The sequence below is a fragment of the Canis aureus genome, chromosome 10, assembly GCF_053574225.1.
Source record: "Canis aureus isolate CA01 chromosome 10, VMU_Caureus_v.1.0, whole genome shotgun sequence".
Lineage (NCBI taxonomy): Eukaryota > Metazoa > Chordata > Mammalia > Carnivora > Canidae > Canis > Canis aureus.
This window is the reverse complement of record NC_135620.1, coordinates 21,612,885-21,631,847: the sequence shown is the minus strand read 5'-3', so window position 1 is coordinate 21,631,847 and position 18,963 is coordinate 21,612,885. Positions and strand designations below refer to the sequence as shown.

Sequence of the window (18,963 nt, the reverse complement as noted above, 5' to 3'; positions counted from 1 at the left end):
GATTTATTAGTAGACTGGACATAGCTGAAGAAAGAATACCTGAGTTTGAGGATATGACACTAGAAGCTTCCAAATCTGAAAAGCAAAGAGAAAAAAGACTGAAAAAAAGAGAACAGAATATTAAAAAAATGTGGAACAACTACAAAAAGTATGACATACACATAATTGAAATTCCAGAAAGAGAAGAAATAGAGAAAGGAACAGAAACAATGTTTGAAGCAATAATGACTGAGAATTTCCTAAAATTAATGTTAGATACCAAACAATGGATTCAGGAAATTCAGAGAACACCAAGCAGGATAAATGCTTTCAAAACTATACCTAGATTTATCATATTCAAACATAAAGAAAAAAATCTTGAAAGAAGCCAGAGGGAAAAAAACACCTTGTTTATAGAAATAGAGCAGAGGTAAAAATTACAGATCTCTCCATAGAAACCATCATGCAAGAAGAGTGAAGAGAAATATTTAAAGTCCTGAGAGAAGAACCCACCAATGTAGAATTCTATACCCATGAAATTGTGAAGTAGAATTAATGACTTTCTAATGTGAACAAAAATTATAATTTGTTGCCAGTAGGCTTGCCTTTAAAAAATATTAAAGGAAGTTTTTCAGGGAGAAGGAAAATAACATGTCAGTATAGGTTTAACTATCTTAATAAATGTAGCACTGTGGTACATTATGTTAAATAAGGGAGGTTGTACATGTAGGGTCAAGTGCTATATGGGAACTCTACATTTTGCTCAATTTTGCTGTGAAACTCAAACTTCTATTAAAGAATTCATTAAATTTTAAAAAGTCAGTTGCATTCAGAGTCAAGAAGGAAACCGACTTTAGTAAGAATTTTAGTGGACTGCTGAGAGGCAAGCCAGATTGGAATAGATTGAAAAGTTAACAGAAAAGAAGGAAATATAAAATATAAAAAGAACTAAATTTGGATACCAACTACATAAAACATATGTGGAGATGGGGAGTAAATATGTAGGACATTTTTATGCAATTGAAATTATCACCTTAAAATAGACCATCCTAACTATTTTGAAAGCCCTATGGCAATCCAAAGCACAAGTCTTAAAGAGACGTACACATGGTAAAGAGAAAAAAGGCAAAGCACACCACTACAAAAAAAAAAAAAAAATCAATTCACAAAGACAGCAAGAAAGGAAGATAAGAATAAAGCATGTACAGAACAACCAGAAAGCAATTAAAAAATGATGATAGTCCTTACTATCAATAAGTTCTTATCTATCAAGAATTACTTTAAGTTAAATGATTTAAATTTGCCATTTAAAAGACAAAAAGTGGGAGAATAAGAAAATAGCCCAACTATATGCCTATATGCTGCCTACAAGAGATTCATTTAAGTTTTGTTTTATTTTGTGAGCAGCAGCCTTGAACTCATGATGTTGAGATCAAGAATCATACACTTAACCAACTGAGCCACCCTGGTGTCTTATAGATTTGCTTAAGGTTTAAAGACAATTAAGCTAAAAGTGAAGGTATGGAAAAAATTATTCCATGGTAGTGGAAAATAGAAGAGATAGATCAGGAGTAGTTATACTTAATATATCAGACAAAATAGGTTTTAAGTTAAAAGCTATAATAAGAGACAATGTTATTACATAATGATAAAGGGGCCAATTCATCAACAGGGTATAACAGTTGTAAATATATAAACATCCAATACCGAAGCACCTAAATATATTAAATAGTCATTAACAAGTCTGAAGGCAGAAATAGACAACAGTGCAATAGTAGTAGAATACTTTAATACCTTACTATTCAACAATACATAGAATATCCATACAGAAAATCATCGAGGAGATAATGGATTTGAACAATTTAGACCAAGTGGACCTAACACACATATAACGAACGTTTCATTCAACAACAGTGGAATCCACATTCTTGTCAGTGTACATGGAACATGCTCCAGGATAGATCACATGTTGCATCACCAAACAAGTTTTAACAAAGTTAAGAAGATTGAAATTATGTCATGTATCTTTTCTGACATATGGTGTGATAATAGAAATTTATAACAAGGAAAGGAGAAAAATTCACAAATACGTGAAAATTAAACAGTACATTTGTGAACAACTAATGAGTCAAAGAAGAAATCAAGAGCTATCAAAAAAAAATCTTGAGACAAATGAAAATGGAAATACAACATACCAAAACTTATGGGATGCTGCAAAAGTAACCTAAGAGGGAACTTTGTTGTGACAAATATCCATATTAAGAAAAATTTAGGATCTCAAACATGCAACCTAACCTTATATGGGAAGGAATTAGAAAAAGAACAAAGTCCAAAGCAGAAGAAAACAAGAATAAGAAATAAATGAAATAGAGATTAAAAAGACAAAAAGAATCATTAACAAAACTAAGAGTTGGGGTTTTTTTTATTCATAAATTTATTTTTTATTGGTGTTCAATTTGCCAACATATAGAATAACACCCAGTGCTCATCCCGTCAAGTGCCCACCTCAGTAAGAGTTGGTTTTATTAAAAGATAAACAATTGAAAAACTTTTATCTAGTCTAAAAAAGAAAGAATTGGCTCATTAACAAAATTATAAATGAAAGAGGAGACATTATGGTTCATACCACAGAAATACAAAGAAACATATCAGGCTACTATAAATAATTATATACCAACAAATTAGACAACTTAGAAGATATGGATAAATTCCTAGAAACAGAAACTTACCAAGACTAAATCATGAAGTAATAGAAAATTTGAACAGACAATAAAAAGCAAGGAAATTGAATCAGTAATAATAAACCACCCAGCAAATAAAAGGGACCAGATGACTTCGCTGGTGAAGTCTACCAAATGTTTAAAGAAGAATTAATTCCAATCCTTCTTTAACTTTTCTAAGAAATTGAAGAGGAAGGAACACTTCCAAACTCATTTTACAAGGCCAGAATTACTGTGACGCCAAATCCAGGCAACAACACTGAAAGAAGGACACCTTGGTGGCTCTGTGGTTGAGCGTCTGCCTTCGGCTCAGGTCATGATCCTTGAGTCCTGGGATCGAGTCCTGCATCGGACTCCCTGCATGGAGCCTGCTTCTCCCTCTCTGTCTGTGTCTCTGCCTCATTCTCTCTCTCTCTCTTTGAGTCTTTCATGAATAAATAAATAAAATTTTAAAAAAACACTGAAAGAAAAGAAAATCACAGACCAATATCCCTAATAAACAATAGATGTAAATATCCTCAACAAAATACTAGCAAACCAAATTCAAGAGCATGATGAAAAGATTATATGCCATGATCAAATAGGATTTATCCCTGAGATACAAGGATAGTTCAACATAAAGTCAATTAATATAATAACCCACATTAACAGAATGAAGGATAAAAATCATATGATCATTTCAATAGGTGCAGAAGAGCATTGGACAAAGTTCATCCTTTCATGATAGAACTGTTCAACATATTGGGTGTAGAAGGAATGTACATCAACATAATAAAGCCTATATATGACAAGTGTACGGCTTACATCATACTCAACAGTGAAAAGCTGAAAACCATTTGCCTAAGATTAGGAATAAGAAAAGATGTTCACTTTTGCCACTTCTATTCAACATGGTACTTACTGCAAGTTTAACCGGAGCAATTAGGTAATTGCTCTGAGAGAAATAAAAATCATCCATATAAGAAATGAAGAAACAAAATTATCTGTTTGTAGATGGCATGATCTTGTTTAATGAAAACCCTAAAGGCTTCACTGAAAAACTGCCAGAATAAATAAATTTAGTAAAGTTCTAGAATACAAAATCAACATACAAAAATCTGTTGTGTTTCTATACACTAGCATGAAACTGTTTGAAACAAATTATGAAGCAATTCTGTGAGATAAGAGAAAAAATATACATTGGTTTCTGTCCCCATTTCCTGGCATAGGGCTCTTAAACACTTGTAATTTCCTAAGTGATAAGAACACCAGGAGCATCTCTTGTTTTATTATTTAGTGTTTTTTGCCTCATCCCTCACACAGGGCTCCTAAAATCCTTCCAATTCCTAATTGATAAGAATACTAGAGGATCTTTTTGGGGTACCTGGGTGGCACAGTCCGTTTGGTGCCCACTCTTGGTTTTGGCTCAGGTCTTGATCTTGGGATTGTGAGATCAAGCCCCACATCAGCTCCATGCTCAGTGTGAAGTCTGCTTGGGACTCTCTGTCCCTGCCTGCTCTCTCTCTCTCTCTTTAATAAATAAATAAATCTTTAAAAAAATACTAGAGGATCTTTTGGTCATGCAACAACTCTGAGTGGACTCCTAGTTGGCTCCTGGGTAGAGGTTGGTCATCAGAAAGATCAAGCCATAATTAGATGCTTGAAAATTTCAACCCAGCCACCCCCTTCTCTAAAGAGGGGAAAGGGACTGGGATAAAGTTAGTTACTGATTATGCCTACATGAGGAAACCTCCATACAAATTCCAATAATAGGGGATTTAGAGAGCTTCTAGATTGAGGAACACAACCATTTTGGGAGGGTGACAGAGCAGAACTCCATGGTGGCAAATGTTCCTAACTCAAGACCCTCGCAAACCTCATTCTATGTATCCTTTATCATATCCTTTAATAAATTAGTAAATGTAAGTAAGTGTTTCCCTGGGCTATATGAGCTGTTCTAGCAAATTATTTGAACCTGAGGATGGGGTGATGGAGGCTTCCAATTTTTAGCAAATTGTACAGAAGTTGAGGATAATCTAGGGACCTACTACTTGTGATTGGCATCTGAAGCAGGGTGGGAGCAGTCTTGTGGGACTGAACCCCTAACCTATGGGATCTGACCCCATCTCCAGGTAGACAGTGTTAGAGTTGAGTTGAATTGTAGGACACCTAGCTGGTGTTGCCGAAATTTTCTGGTTGTGGGGAAACTGCCAAACACATTTAGTAACCAGAAGTACTGAAGTGTGAGTAGTAAAGGACACTCACAAGAGAAAAATTCACCAGAGGGAAGACTGTGGTTTTTCCTTTAAAACTCCCATCCAGAATCTCATCAAAAACAGTAAAATACTTAGATATAAATTTAACCAAGAAGATAAAAGACCTGTATACTGTAAACTCTAATCATTGATGAAAGAATTGAGGAAGATACAAATAAATGGAAAGATATCCCACGTTTTTAGATTGGATGAATTAATATTATGAAAATGTCCATCCTACTCAAAGCAATCTACAGAGCCAGTGTAATCTCTTTCAAAGTTCCAATCACATTTTTCTCAGAAATAGAAAAAGAATCCTAAAATTTGTATGGAACCACATAAGACTCTAAATAGCCAAACCAATCTTGAGAAAGAACAAAGCTGAAAAGTATCACATTTCTTGGTTTCAAAATATGTTTCAGAGCTGCAGAAATGGAAACATATGGTACTGGCATAAAAAGAGGCACTTAGACCAGTAGAACAGAATAGAGAGAACAGAAATAAATCCATGTGTATACAGCCAACTGATTTTTGACAAAGGAGCCAAGAACACAAACTGGGGAAGGGATAATTTCTTCAATAAATGCTAATGGGAAAGTTGGATATCTAAATGCAAAAAAATGATACAGGACCCCATTTTTATACCACTCAAAAAATTAAGTCAAAATGGATTAAGAACTTAAATGTAAGATCTGAAACCATAAAACTCCTAGAAGAAAACATAGGGAGAATCCTTCTTGACATTGGTCTTGGCAATGATTTCTTTGATAAGATACCAAAAGAACATGCAAGAAGAACTAAAATAAACAAGTGAGACTACATTAAACTAAAGAGCTTCTGCATAGCAAAGGAATTAATTATTAAGTTGAAAAAGCAAGCTACAAAATGGAAGAAAATATTTGTAAATCACTTATCTTATAAGGAGTTAATATTCAAAATAGTTAAAGAACCTGCCTGTACAACTCAGTGCCAAAAGAAGCAAATAATACCATTAAAAAACAGGCAAAATGCCTGAATAGACAGTCTCCTGAAGAAGATTTACACACTGTCAAAAAGTACATGAAAAGGTGCAGAATATCATTAGTAATCAGACAAATGCAAATGCAAACCACAAATGACACCTGTAAAGATAACTACTATCAGAAAGACAAGAGATAACAGATGTTGGCAAAGATGTGCAGAAAAGGGAATCCTTAAATACTGTTAGTGGACTGTAAATTGGTACAAATATTATGGAGAACCATATGGTGTCTCCTCAAAAAAAAAAAAAAAAAATAGAACTACCATGTGATCCTGTAGTCTTACTTCCAAAGGAAAAAGGAAATGAAATCAGTATCTCAAGCAGATAGATATCTGCTTTCCCATGTTTACTACAGCATTATTCACAATAACCAAAATATGGAAACAGCCTAAATGTCCTTCAATGGATGAATGGATAAAGAAAGTATGGTATAGATATAGATAAAGATAATGGAATATTAAGTCACAAAGAAGAGAATCTTCCATTTACAACCACAAATATGAACCTGGAGGACATTATGTTAAATGAAATAAACCAGAGAAAGACAAATATTGCATGGCATCACTTATATGTGTAATCCTAAAAAACAAAAGACAAAACAAAGCCAATTTCATAGAAACAGGGAATAGAAAATAGAATGGTAGTTGCCAGGGTCTTGGGGTCTTGGGAAGTGGAGAGATGTAGGTCAAAAAGTACAAATTTTCAAAAAAAAACAACAAATTTTCTGTTATAAGGAAAATAAGTTCTGAAGATCTAAAATGTACAGCATTGTGATGATAACAATACAGTATTATATACTTGAAAGTTACTGAGAGTAGATCTTAAGCTTTCTCGCCATATACACACAAAACTAATATGTCAGATGGTAGATATGTTAATTATCTTGGTTTTGATTATCATTTGGCATTTTTATGTATATCATATCATTACTTTTACACTTAAAATATATACAATTATATTTGTCAATTTTCCCTCAATAAAGGTGGGGGAAAAGAAAGTGAGGAAGTAATGACTATACATAGAGCTTGACTCTGAAACGAAATTAAGAAAAAGCACAATAACTAGAAGGAGAGGCAGGGTCAGAGGAAATATTTTTTGCGTGTTTTAAATACAGAATATACTAAATCATTTTTTAGGGCTAATGGAATAATGGAAGTGAGGAAGAGGGGATAGCTGAATGTAACCCACTAGGCAACTGGAGCTCCTGCAACCTAGAGATCTAGTTGAAATTGACCTTAATTTCACTTCTTTTGCCTAAAACAATAAAACATCTTCCCCATACATTCTGTTTATTTTTTCCATGCTTCTTCACTTTGTCTAAGTGACTCCTAGTTAGCCGTTAGTTACACTTCCCTTTCCTGCTTATGTGCAAACTTCCTCAGTTTCACTCTCCATGAATTCATGTACACATGTACAACACACACACACACACACACACACACACACACAGATGTCTATACAAATCAAGGATCCTGTAATTTAAATATGTCGCATCTTGCAGTTAATGTCATTTCTTATGCGCTTGTATGACCTGTTTCTTCTCAAAAGCTGTGTTTCTAGCAAGTATTTCTTCCTGACTAGTTTTATCATCTTCAGGATGCTGGTGTGTAAGAACTTCCCTATATTTCTCCAGACAAGATATACAAATGGCTAATAAGCACATGAAAAGATGCTTAGTATTATTTGTCATTAGGGAAATGCAAATCAAAACCGTAATGAGATATTACTTCATATCCATTATGACTATAATTGACAGGATAGACAGTAACAAATTATAATAATAACAACTATTGCATCCTACAACTTCCATGAACCTTGAAAACAAAACTAGTCAGAAAAGACCACGTATTATATAATTCCAGGGTAGGCAAATAAAGAAAAACACAGATTAGTGGTTATGTAAGTCTGCTGGGGTGAAATTGAGATTTACTTCTACAGGTTATGAAGTTTCTTTTAGAGGGAACAAAATATTCTAAAATTAGGCTGTGGTGGAGGAGGAGTTAAGATGGCAGAGGATTAGGGGGACTCTAACCTTGTCTTGTTCCTCTAATATAGCTAGGTAGTTATCAAATGTTTCTGAGCACCCAAGAAATCAGTCCTTCAAGAACAAAACCTGCAAGTCTACAAGTAGGAAAGCGACCACTCTTCATGTTCATGGATTGGGAAAACACACATTGTTTAAATGTGTATATCACCCAAAGGAATCTACACATTTACTCCAATCCCTATCAATATACCACCAGCATTTTTCACAGAGCTAGAACAATCCTAAAATATGTATGGAACTGCAAAAGTCCTGGAATAGCCAAAGCAATTCTGAAAAAGAAAAACAGGGATCCCTGCGTGGCTCAGCGGTTGGGCACCTGCCTTTGACTCAGGTTGTGATCCCAGGATCCGGGATCAGGTCCTGCATCGGGCTCCCTGTGAGGAGCCTGCTTCTCCCTCTGCCTATGTCTCTGCCTCTCTCTCTCAGTCTGTGTCTCTCATGAATAAATAAATAAAATCTTAAAAAAAAAAAAAGAAAAACATCATGGAGGCATCATGATTCTATATTTTAAGCTGTATTAGAAAGCTGTAGTCATAAAGACAGTATGGTACTGGCACAAAAACAGACATATAGATGAATAGAAGAGAATAGAGAACTCAGAAATGGATCCACAACTATATGGTCAACTAATCTTCAACAAAGCAGGAAAGAATATCCAATGGAAACAAGACAGTCTCTTCAACAAATGGTGTTGGGAAGACAAGACAGTGACATGCAAAAGAATGAAACTGGACCACTTTTTTACACTATACAGAAAAATAAATTCAAAATGGATGAAAGACCTAAATGTGAGATAGGAAAGCATCAAAATCCTAGAGGAGAACACAGGCAGAAATCTCTTTGAGCTTGGCTGTAGTAGCAACTTCTTACTTGAGTTCACTGGAGGCAAGGGAAACAAAAGCAAAAATGAACTATTGGGACTTCATCAAGGTAAAAAGCTTTTGCACAGCGGGGTTTAAAAAATGGGAAAAGATATTTGCAAATGACATATCTTATAAAGGGTTAGTATCCAAAATCTATAAAGAACTTATTAAACACCCAGAAAACAAATAATCCAATTAAGAAATGGGCAAAAGACATGAATAGACACTTTTCCAAAGAAGACATCCAGGTGGCTGATAGACACAGGAAAAGACACTCAACATCACTCATCATCAGGGAAATACAAATCAAAACCATGATGAGATATCATCTGACACCTGTCAGAATGGCTAAAATTAGTACAAGAAACAACAGGTGTTGGCAAGGATGCAAAGAAAGGGGAATCCTTGTGCACTGTTCATGGGAATGCAAACTGGTGCAGCCACACTGGACAACAGTTTGAAGGTTCCTAAAAAAGTTAAAAGTAGAACTACTCAATGATCCAGCAAGTGCATTACCAGGTATTTTCCCAGAGGATACAAAAATACAGATTTAAGGGAGTACGTGCACTCCAGTGTTTTTAGCAGTGTTATCAACAAGTCAAATTATGGAAAGAGACTAAACATCCATCGACTGATGAATGCATAAAGAAGATTTGGTACACACACACACGCACACACAAAATGGAATATTAGCCATCATAAAGGATGAAATCTTGCCATTTGCAATCACATGGATGGAACTAGAGTGTATCATGCTAAACAAAATAAGTCAGGGAAAGAAATACTATATGATCTCACTCATATGTGGAATTTAAGTAAGAAATCAGATGAATATATGGGAAGGGGGAAACGAAGAAAAAAGGAGAGAAGGAAACAAGCTGTTAGTGACTCTTAACAATAGAGAACAAACAGAGGGTTGATGGAGGGAAGGGGTGGAGGATGGGCTAGATGTCTGATGGGTATTAAAGAGGGCACTTCTTTTGATGAGCACTGGGTGATATAGGTAATTGATGAATCGTGGAATTCTACTCCAGAAACCAATATTGCATTGTATGTTAACTAGAATTTAAATAAAAAAGATAAATAAAAATTAAAAATGAATATACTAAAAACTGTTGAATTTTACTTTTAAAAATGGGTGAGCTTTATGGTATGTGAATTATATCTCAATAAAGCAGTTTAAGAAAATCTCAACAAATTCCATATACTATTATGTGGAAGAGGGAAGTCTTTGAAAAGATGAGGAAAGATGGGATCCAAAATACAAGGACTTTTTAAAGGACTGGCCTTTAAAAGAGGAGTGATTGGGACGCCTGGATGGCTTAGCAATTGCCCTTTGGCTCAGGGCATGATCCTGGAGTCTTAGGATCCTGGAGTCTGAGTCCCACATCGAGCTCCCTGCACGGAGCCTACTTCTCCTCCCTCTGCCTATGTCTCTGCCTCTCTGTGTCTCTTGTGAATAAATAAATAAAGTCTTTAAAAAAAGTAAAAGAGGAGTGATATTACCATTGTGCTGTATTTGTAAATGTAGTGGTAGCACATGACTTTGTGCTTAGAAGGATCTCACACTTCATTTAATGCTCTTCTGTTGCCTTGACAGTTTTTTTTTTGCCTTGACAGTTTTAATAGTTTTTTATTTTATTTTATTTTTATTTTTATTTTTATTTTCTTTTTAGTTTTTAGTTTTTTTTTTTTTTTAAACAAAAGGCCCCACATTTTTAGTTTGTACCAGGCACCCAAAATTGAGTCCTAAGTGGTCACATCTGTTTGATTGCTTCTATTGTTGTGGGGCAGTGTGAGGTAAGACTGTCAGTTGAGAATGGTAGAGGGAAGGAGGCTAGAGGTTTAAGGAAAATGGGATGAGAATGAAATAATCATGAGAAGCTAGAGAAGTGTAGAAGAATTGCCACTCTGTGGTTGCTCCTTTTGAGTTTGTGGTGACTTTGATATGCCTGACTGCATGATTTTCCCAGCACTTAGTTGCAGTGGACATATAGAGGATATTGATATGAGGAGTCATCTGGCATTGGGGATTTGTCAGACACCTGTGATAGAAGGAGAAAGAGATAATGACAATGATGGATGGTGGTAGATGAGGAAGGAATTACAGGAGAAGGATAATGTATGAAGATAAATGGTAGGCTCAGTCAGTTGGAGATTTCATTGAGGGATGAGTTTAGATCATGAATATAATTGAACAGGGATTGGAAGGATATAAGAAACTATCCAGATTAGTGATTCTGTAATTTCTGTTGATGATAAAAAGCTATATTGATTACAGAGTGACTAAAATCCCATGAGGGGAAAATGTTATTGAAAATGCAGAAGTCAAGCAACTAGTCCAGTTGGCTAGATGGATTATCAACTTGTGTAATGAAATTACTGAGCATAATGACAGGAGTGAGAGAAATAGCTGTGTGCAAGGCACACATGAGAGAAATGGACCAGTAGATGCCCATAAGTACTTTGCTCTTTGCTGTATACCTTTACTCTTTTCTTTGCTTAGAATGAACCTGATAGTTCCTTGGCTGGCTGCCTCCCTTCCTTCCTTCTATCCTTCTTTCCTTCTTTTCCTTCCTTCCTCTACCTCCCTTCTTTCTACCTTCTCTTTATACCCTCAGCCGCAACTCAAAATACTGTCATTCTTTCAGGACTCAACTCAAATCACGTCTTCTCAGTTATATTGAATATATGTAAACTGGGAATACTATTATAAATACATCTCAGAAGCCCTGAGCAAGGTACATAGGACAAGTAGTCACTCAGCAGTCTGCAATTTTCAGTGCAGGGATTAATTGGTAAAGCAGCACACTTTCTTGTAGTTGCAGCTTCCCAATGTCTTAGAGAGTACTTTTGGTCTCTTAAATGAAGATTATTACATAATAAATACATTTACAAATGTATTTGCAAATGTATTTGATGTTTTTTTCTAAAATTTAGTTTTAACTAATGACAGATAGATCTCTATCAAATTTTTTTACAGAACACTGGGAGATACTACTTTAAACGTGGTAGGGAAATTTTTTGAGTTGTGTGTATTTTAAGTTGTTTTGTCTTTCAATAGATTTTATTTTTTAATGTATAGAAAGCCTTACGTTTTTTACAAAAATATTTATCTTTAAGTTGAAAACTTTTTCAAGTTGAGGGAATAATGATAGAATTATATATATAAATTTATATGTGTATATGATTTATATATGCCCTATTTTAATTATAATTATAACATTTTTATCACAATAAAATAAGACATCTGAGAAGTGCAACAAATGTTTTTATAGTATTGTAGAGTGCATTTCATGATTATGAATTTATTTCAGCCTGAAAAAGGTCCTGAACCTAGAGATACAAATTTTCAAACAAAGTTAAGTTTTCATCATCTAAAAATCAAGATTCCTTCATCTCACCAGAGGTCTGTTATTGAAACCAACGCAGGTAGATCAATTACCAAAGTTCCATTTTCTCAACCCCTGGAACCTGCATTGGTAAGCACTGACCTTCTATTAACTAATTCTTGATGAGCCTATATCAAGAAAATGTACTTATTGGGAAGATATAGATATACATAACTTCTTAACAAATCAAGGAAAAAATGCAGAGAACTTTATATTTACAGCTGTATACAGGCAGATTATTTTTAATGGATTGTCAGTTAACAACTGTGTCTCTTGGGATCACTGGGGAGAAGATATTCAGACAGAATTGAGTTCAAGTAGTATACTGGAGGGACTAATACCAGAGAAAGGAACAAGAAGAAAGCAGCATTGGGCAGGAATAGTCTCAGCCCTTTGCCAAAAGCACTCCCACTGTGAGATCTGGAGCAAAGATGATCCATTACAGGATTCTTACATTGATTCCTATGCTCAAACGTTGGCTGAGGGTTGCCTAGAAGATGATGGCCTCAACCTGAAAGCTGAAGCAGATTCCAGAAAAGCTGCAATGCGGGGCAGGGGCTAGGGGGTGGAGGGGGCAAGTAGCTGTCAGCTAACAGCAGCTTCTTTGTTCAAGGAGGTCTGACCAGAGCACCTCCATGGCAGCCACAATGGTAAATAATAGCAATCACTGTGTATCTCCTACTCTATAGGCACCGTAGGTTCTCTTTACATATATTATTTGTAATCTTTGGACAATAATCCCTAGGGGTAGAATAATCCCCATTGTTCAGATGAAGAAGTTAAAAGATTAAATAACTAATATATTAGACAGCTGACATATTCAGTGTACTAGGTAAATATACCCATAACATTTTTTTTGATACAAATTTTCCTAATAATCCCATATTACATCTTGAACAAACAACTAGTTTAAGAGACATTAAGCTGGAAAGGAAAGGAAATGTGAAAGAAATGAAGAAAGAAAGAAAAAAGAAACCTAACATAAACTTTCCTATGATGTTGAAGTTCTGAGTTTTGTTCCAAAGTTGCCAGCATATAATAAATACCTATTCAAAGAGATTTATCAGAGGGACTGGTTGTTTCTTGGAATCTAAAAGTTGAAGAGACCGCTGATTTCTAGAAATAGTTATCTGTCTTCTCTCTTTTTGAGTATCTCCGTCACTCTGTTTCACTGCTCTGCCTGTTTGACTTGTTCTCTGATTTTTGTCTCTCTGCCTCAAGCTCTGTCTCTCTTCTGTCTTGATCTCCATCTTTCCTTCTCTGTCTTTGTTTCTCTGCCAGTCTCTTTCTGTTCATAGTCTGTTGGTCTCCATCGTCTCCATCTGTCTTCTCCTTTCTTCTCTCTTGTCAGTCTTTCTCTCTTTTGTCTCCTTATCCTCCCTCTCTCCCTTTCTTTCTGTTTCCTTCCTTTCTCCCTTCCCCTTCCCTCCCTCTAACTTTTAGGTTTCTGATCCTGTCTTTCTCTTGCTCTCTCACTCTTTCTTGATCCATCTGTCTCTCTCTCTGCCTCTTTGCATCTTCAAGAAATAGAAAATGAATGTTGGCAAAATGAATTTAAATAAAAAAATTAAAAAAAATTAAAAAAAATAGAAAATGAATCTTTATAATTTCTCTAACTTTGATATTGCATAAATGGAAGTATATATATTTAAATGTATGTATTTTAAACCAATTACCCTTATTATATATGTTTTAACAGCTTCACAAATAACTTAAAATCCCTTTCCATAAAAAGTATAATAATATATTAGCAATTAAACAAATGCTAAAATTAAAATACTTTTCTTAATAGTTAAGAAAGATAATTGAAGCACCATTTCCTAGTTCAAAACTTTAATTAGCTTATCTTACTATTAAGAGTGATTTCACCCAAAGTATTCTTGTATAATTCTTGTGCTATGCAGAACTCTTAGGAGTTGCTTGACCTAGCTCAAGCCAGAAAATTCTTTAGATACTTGTCTAATGATTTAAAATTTAATTGGCACATTAAAATTGTATTAGTATGGCACATTATGACCTAGTCTACTAATTTGATGTTGTGTTTTTACTGTATTGAATTAGTTTATTTATTTCTGCTATTGAATCCCCTATTTCACAAAACATTGATAGAGAACAAATTCTAGTACTCCTGGTAAGAAAAGCAGAGGCCTCTTAACAAGTACTCCATCTTCGAAAACTGCTGGTTTGGTGGTAAGTATTAGCCTTTGGTACTTGTAGCATCTATGTTTTGGTTCCCCCTCCTCCTTGTTATTCTGTTTCTATCACACCAGGGGAATATTCTACAAAGGGAATAATGTCTGTGTTTTTCTGTTGTATAGACATGCTTTCATTGGAAGTACTCTATATATTGCTGTACATTAAAGAAAGAGTAGAATACTGCAGTACCAACCAGGGTTTGGTTTGTTTGGTTTCATTCATTTGTTGTTGTTGTTGTTGTTGTTGTGGCAAAATGTATGTGATGTAAAATACACCATTTTTAACAGTGTTTTTGGTTTTTTTTGAGAGAAAGTGCATGTGCGCAAGTGGGGTGGGGGAGGGGTAGAGAGAGAGGAAGAGAGAATCTTAAGCAGGCTCTGCTCTCAATGCAGAGCCTGACTTGGGGCTCCATCTCGCAACCGTGGGATCGTGACCTGAGCCAAAATCAAGAATGGGACACTTAACCTACTGAGATATCCAGGCTCCCCTAAAATTTACCATTTTAACTCTTTTGTACTGTACAGTTCAAGTACATTCACATGTTATGGAACCATCACTTTTTTTTTTTTTTTAAGAGTTAAGTTGGTTTGGTTTTATTTATTTATTTATTTATTTATTTATTTATTTATTTATTTATTTATTTATTTTAAAAATAAATTTATTTTTTATTGGTGTTCAATTTGCTAACATATAGAATAACACCCAGTGCTCATCCCGTCAAGTGCCCACCTCAGTGCCCTGCCGAATTTCTTGCAAAGTTTTTCTTCTTGCAAAACTGAAACTCTATACAATTAAACACTAAGTCCCCATTTCTCCATACCTCAGTCCTTATCAACTACAATTCTACCTTCCTCTTGTGAATCTGGCTGCTTTAGATACTTCATATAAATAGAATCATACAGTATTTGTCCTTTTGTGATAGATTTCTTTTAGCATAGTGTCTTCATGCTGTAGCATGTGTCAGAATTTTTTTCCTTTTCAAAGGCTGAATATATTTCATTGTGTGTATATATATTTTTTATCTATTCATCTGTCTGTCGACATTTGGGTTACTTCCACCTTTTGGCCAGTGCAAAAAATGCTGCTTTGTAATGGTTTAAATATTTCTCACCCAACCAGAATTCTTCTTAGGTTCAAGTAAACAAAAGGAATACAACTCACAAGCAGGGCAGAAACAGGTGTTCCTCTTCAGTGGGATTAGTCTTCACAGAAGTCCATGGAGCAGTTTATTTAGCAGCTAGATATAAGAAGATGAGGTCCAGTATCCTTTGTAATAGCACACAGACATAGTTTCCAGGGTCCCCACAAGAGACTCTCCAAATTATAAGTCAGGGAAATCCAAACTATGGTGCTTTTTGTAGAGTTTATTTACATATAGCGTGTTTATCATTGATTCATAGTGCATTTATAGTTCTTCCTAGTCTACCTAGAGTTTATCATTCAGACATCATTTTTACCACTAGCAATGTTGGCATTGTTAACTTTATCAGGTTCCTAGTGAAAAAGAGAATGAGAATTAACCAAAGATCTGTTTTTCAAGCTGGGAAAAAGGGTTCTTTACAAGTTTCCTTATTCTGGCTATTTCATATAAATGGAATTGTATAATACATGGCCTTTGTGTCTGGCTTCTTTCACTTAACAATGTTTTCAAAGTTCATCCATTTTATAATATGTACTTTCTCGCTTATTTATGGCTGAATAATATCCCATGGTAAGGATATACCATATTTTGTTTCCTGATTTATCAGTTTGGGGGCATTTGAAAGAATAATATTGCTATGAATGTTCATGTACAAGTTTTTGTGTGAATATGTGTTTTCATTTGTATTGGGTATATGCCTAGAAGAGGAAGTAGAATTGCTGAGTCACATGGTAACTGCATGTTTAACACTTTTTTTGTAGTGGGCTTTTAAAAAACAACTTTATTGAAATGTAATTAACATACCATACAATTCACCTATTTAGAGTGTGAAGTTCGGTGTTTTTTAGTATATTCACTATTATGTGTAACCATCACCACAGTCAATTTTAGATCTTTTTATCACCTCAGAAAGAAACTCTGAACTTTTTTGCAAGAAAATGCTTCTAATGAGATAGTATTTCAACTTTAATTATGTAAAAATAATTGTTTCTGCCACATTTGACTTCTATAAGAGTAACATTTTTTTTATAGATTGATTTGTCCTCAGTGCAGAAAGCATCTTTTGAAGAACTACTTCCAAATGTCAGCAATTATGTTAATTCAAATGAAATTGTTCCTGTTTCAAATTTGCAAGAAAACTCTTCAAATGAGGTATTTTCTATTTCTTCTTTAATTACTAACATAAATGATTACTGTTATATTAAATACTTTGTGTATGGGATACTTTAAGAAGTCTGTAATTTGAGGCTGACATCATCCACATGAGGAGGCAGCCATCAGTTCAATTCTAAATAAAGGCTATTAGGCTGCCACAGCCTGAACACTACATTGTCAGGACTTGGGGCTATGTTTTTTTAATTTTATTTATTTATTTGAGAGAGAGATTGAGAGAACAAGCAGGATAAGGGGTAGAGGGAGAAACAGACTCTTGACTGAGCAGGGAGCCTGACGCACACAGGACTCGATTCCAGGACTCGATCATGACCTGAGCCAAAGGCAGACAGTTAACTGACTGAGCCACCCAGATGCCCCAGAACTTGAGGCTATTAAACAACTAGAGGAAACATTGTTAGCCTCCTTTGATCCAAAACTCTGTTTTCATCTGTATATTTAAATTGTGATCACCAATTTCATTGTTAGGATAAATACATGGAAGTACATTGCTCGATTAAAAAAGAAGAAATAAAATTCATAAAACTAAGAGCCATAGAGGATGAGCAGTAAAAGAGAGAACAGGAAGTGGGGTGGAAAGAAAGAAAGAGCCAGAAAGATGGGTTGTGGGAGCAGAGAGAGTAACAGAAGGATAGAGTAAAAGAAAAAGGCATAACTTGAGGGAGTTGCCATACCTCCAGCAAGTAATATGTTTGACATCAGCTGGGTTTCCTAGAATTCAACACAATTCTGACACTATCTAACTGAAGATAGCATCAGATTCCACAGGTAAAGGGCTAGTTCCACAAGACCATCCTCCACTTCAGATTCCACTTGCACATTTAAATTGTTACCTTTACTTCTGACTAACTGCCTATAAATCAGAGGTTCCCATGATCCCCTGTTTGGATTCTATTTGTTTATTAGAGAACTCAGAAAACCTTTTACTTACTATATTACTGGTATATTATAAAAAATAGAACTCAGGAATAGCCACATGAAAGAGATGTATAGGGCAAGGTATAAAGAAAGGGCAAAGAGCTTTCATGCTTTCTTGCAGGTAACCATTCTCCTTGAATCTCCTTGTTTTCATCAACCCAGATACTCTCTGAACCCTATTCTTTTGGGATTTTATGGAAGCTTTGTAACCAAACTAACATAGGTTCTCTTCTTGAAAGTCACATGTAGAAACTATACCAGGTAGAGTTGTCCCACAAAGAAAACTATTTGCAGCGAATAAGGAGATTGTGAAGTATAACTTACAAAGCTGTGACTCCCCAGCAAGGGTGAATGGGTTAATTTTATTTAGGGTTAGGATGAATATTTAGATAGGAGAGTCTTGTCATCATATGTAGAGGGAGGCACAAGGTGGCACATGTGGCTTAAGGGGACATGCCTATATATACATTGTATGTTATGTAAATGAGGCTAGTGCTCCTCCTTGGGCAGGGATTTTAGCATTATAACGAGGTAAAGGTAACTGTCCATCATTACATTGGTCATTCCACAGTTTATCTGTGTAGACATGAGTCATGAAGGGAGCTAAGCCCAAACTGGTCTGGGTGGCTTGGGCCATGGAAGCTTTTCTTCCAGGCAGTCATTATTGTTGGAGGGGTAGTTTGGGTTTCCATCTCAGGATCCTGTGCCCCTTAGGTCTTTGCCTGGGTTAAGAGATAAACTGGAAAAAGAGCTTAAGGAAGAATGTGAAACAAAGGTTGGTGACTACAAGCAGGTGGGCAGTAAAGGTCGTGTCTTGGAGTCTAGCTGGTGACAGCTTTATTACATAGGTACAGTTGATTAAATCATTGGCCATTGGCAACTGAGTAAGTCTCTGGCCCCTCTACCCTACCTGGAGGTTATGAGGTTGGCCTGAAAGTTTCAATCCTCTAATCCAGGATTGATTCGCCTAGCAACCAATCCCCACCCTTAGGTGCATTCCAAAAGTTCTATCACATTAACAGAAACACCTTTATTGCTCTTATCACTTAGGAAATTCCCAGGGTTTTAGGAGCTCCGTGCTGTCAATGGAAGTGAAAACAAAATCTATTTTTCTTATTAAAAATCACAATATCAGGGCCCTGGATGACTGATTCAGTTGAGTGGCTGACTCTTGATTTCAGCTTGGGTCCTGAGATCAGGCTCTGTATTGGGCTTAAGCTCAGTGGGGAGTCTGCTGGAGATTCTCTCTCTCTCTTTCTCCCCCACCCCTGGCTCATGC

General features: G+C 35.4%; 1 protein-coding gene across 6 annotated transcripts in view; it reads left to right on the top strand.

The window, feature by feature from the left end:
- MEIKIN (meiotic kinetochore factor) overlaps positions 1–18,963 on the top strand; it is a 77,502-nt gene that overhangs the window by 42,414 nt on the left and 16,125 nt on the right. For 2 of the 6 annotated variants that reach the window (XM_077911578.1, XM_077911577.1), the window contains 3 exons: positions 12,182–12,346; positions 14,366–14,446; positions 16,626–16,745. In XM_077911578.1, coding sequence (XP_077767704.1) covers positions 12,182–12,346; positions 14,366–14,446; positions 16,626–16,745 — 366 coding nt within the window. Of the gene's footprint in view, positions 1–12,181; positions 12,347–14,365; positions 14,447–15,571; positions 15,727–16,105; positions 16,164–16,625; positions 16,746–18,963 lie in introns of those variants that run through there. The other 4 variants (XR_013387620.1, XR_013387621.1, XR_013387622.1 and 1 more) reach the window with 4 other exon arrangements.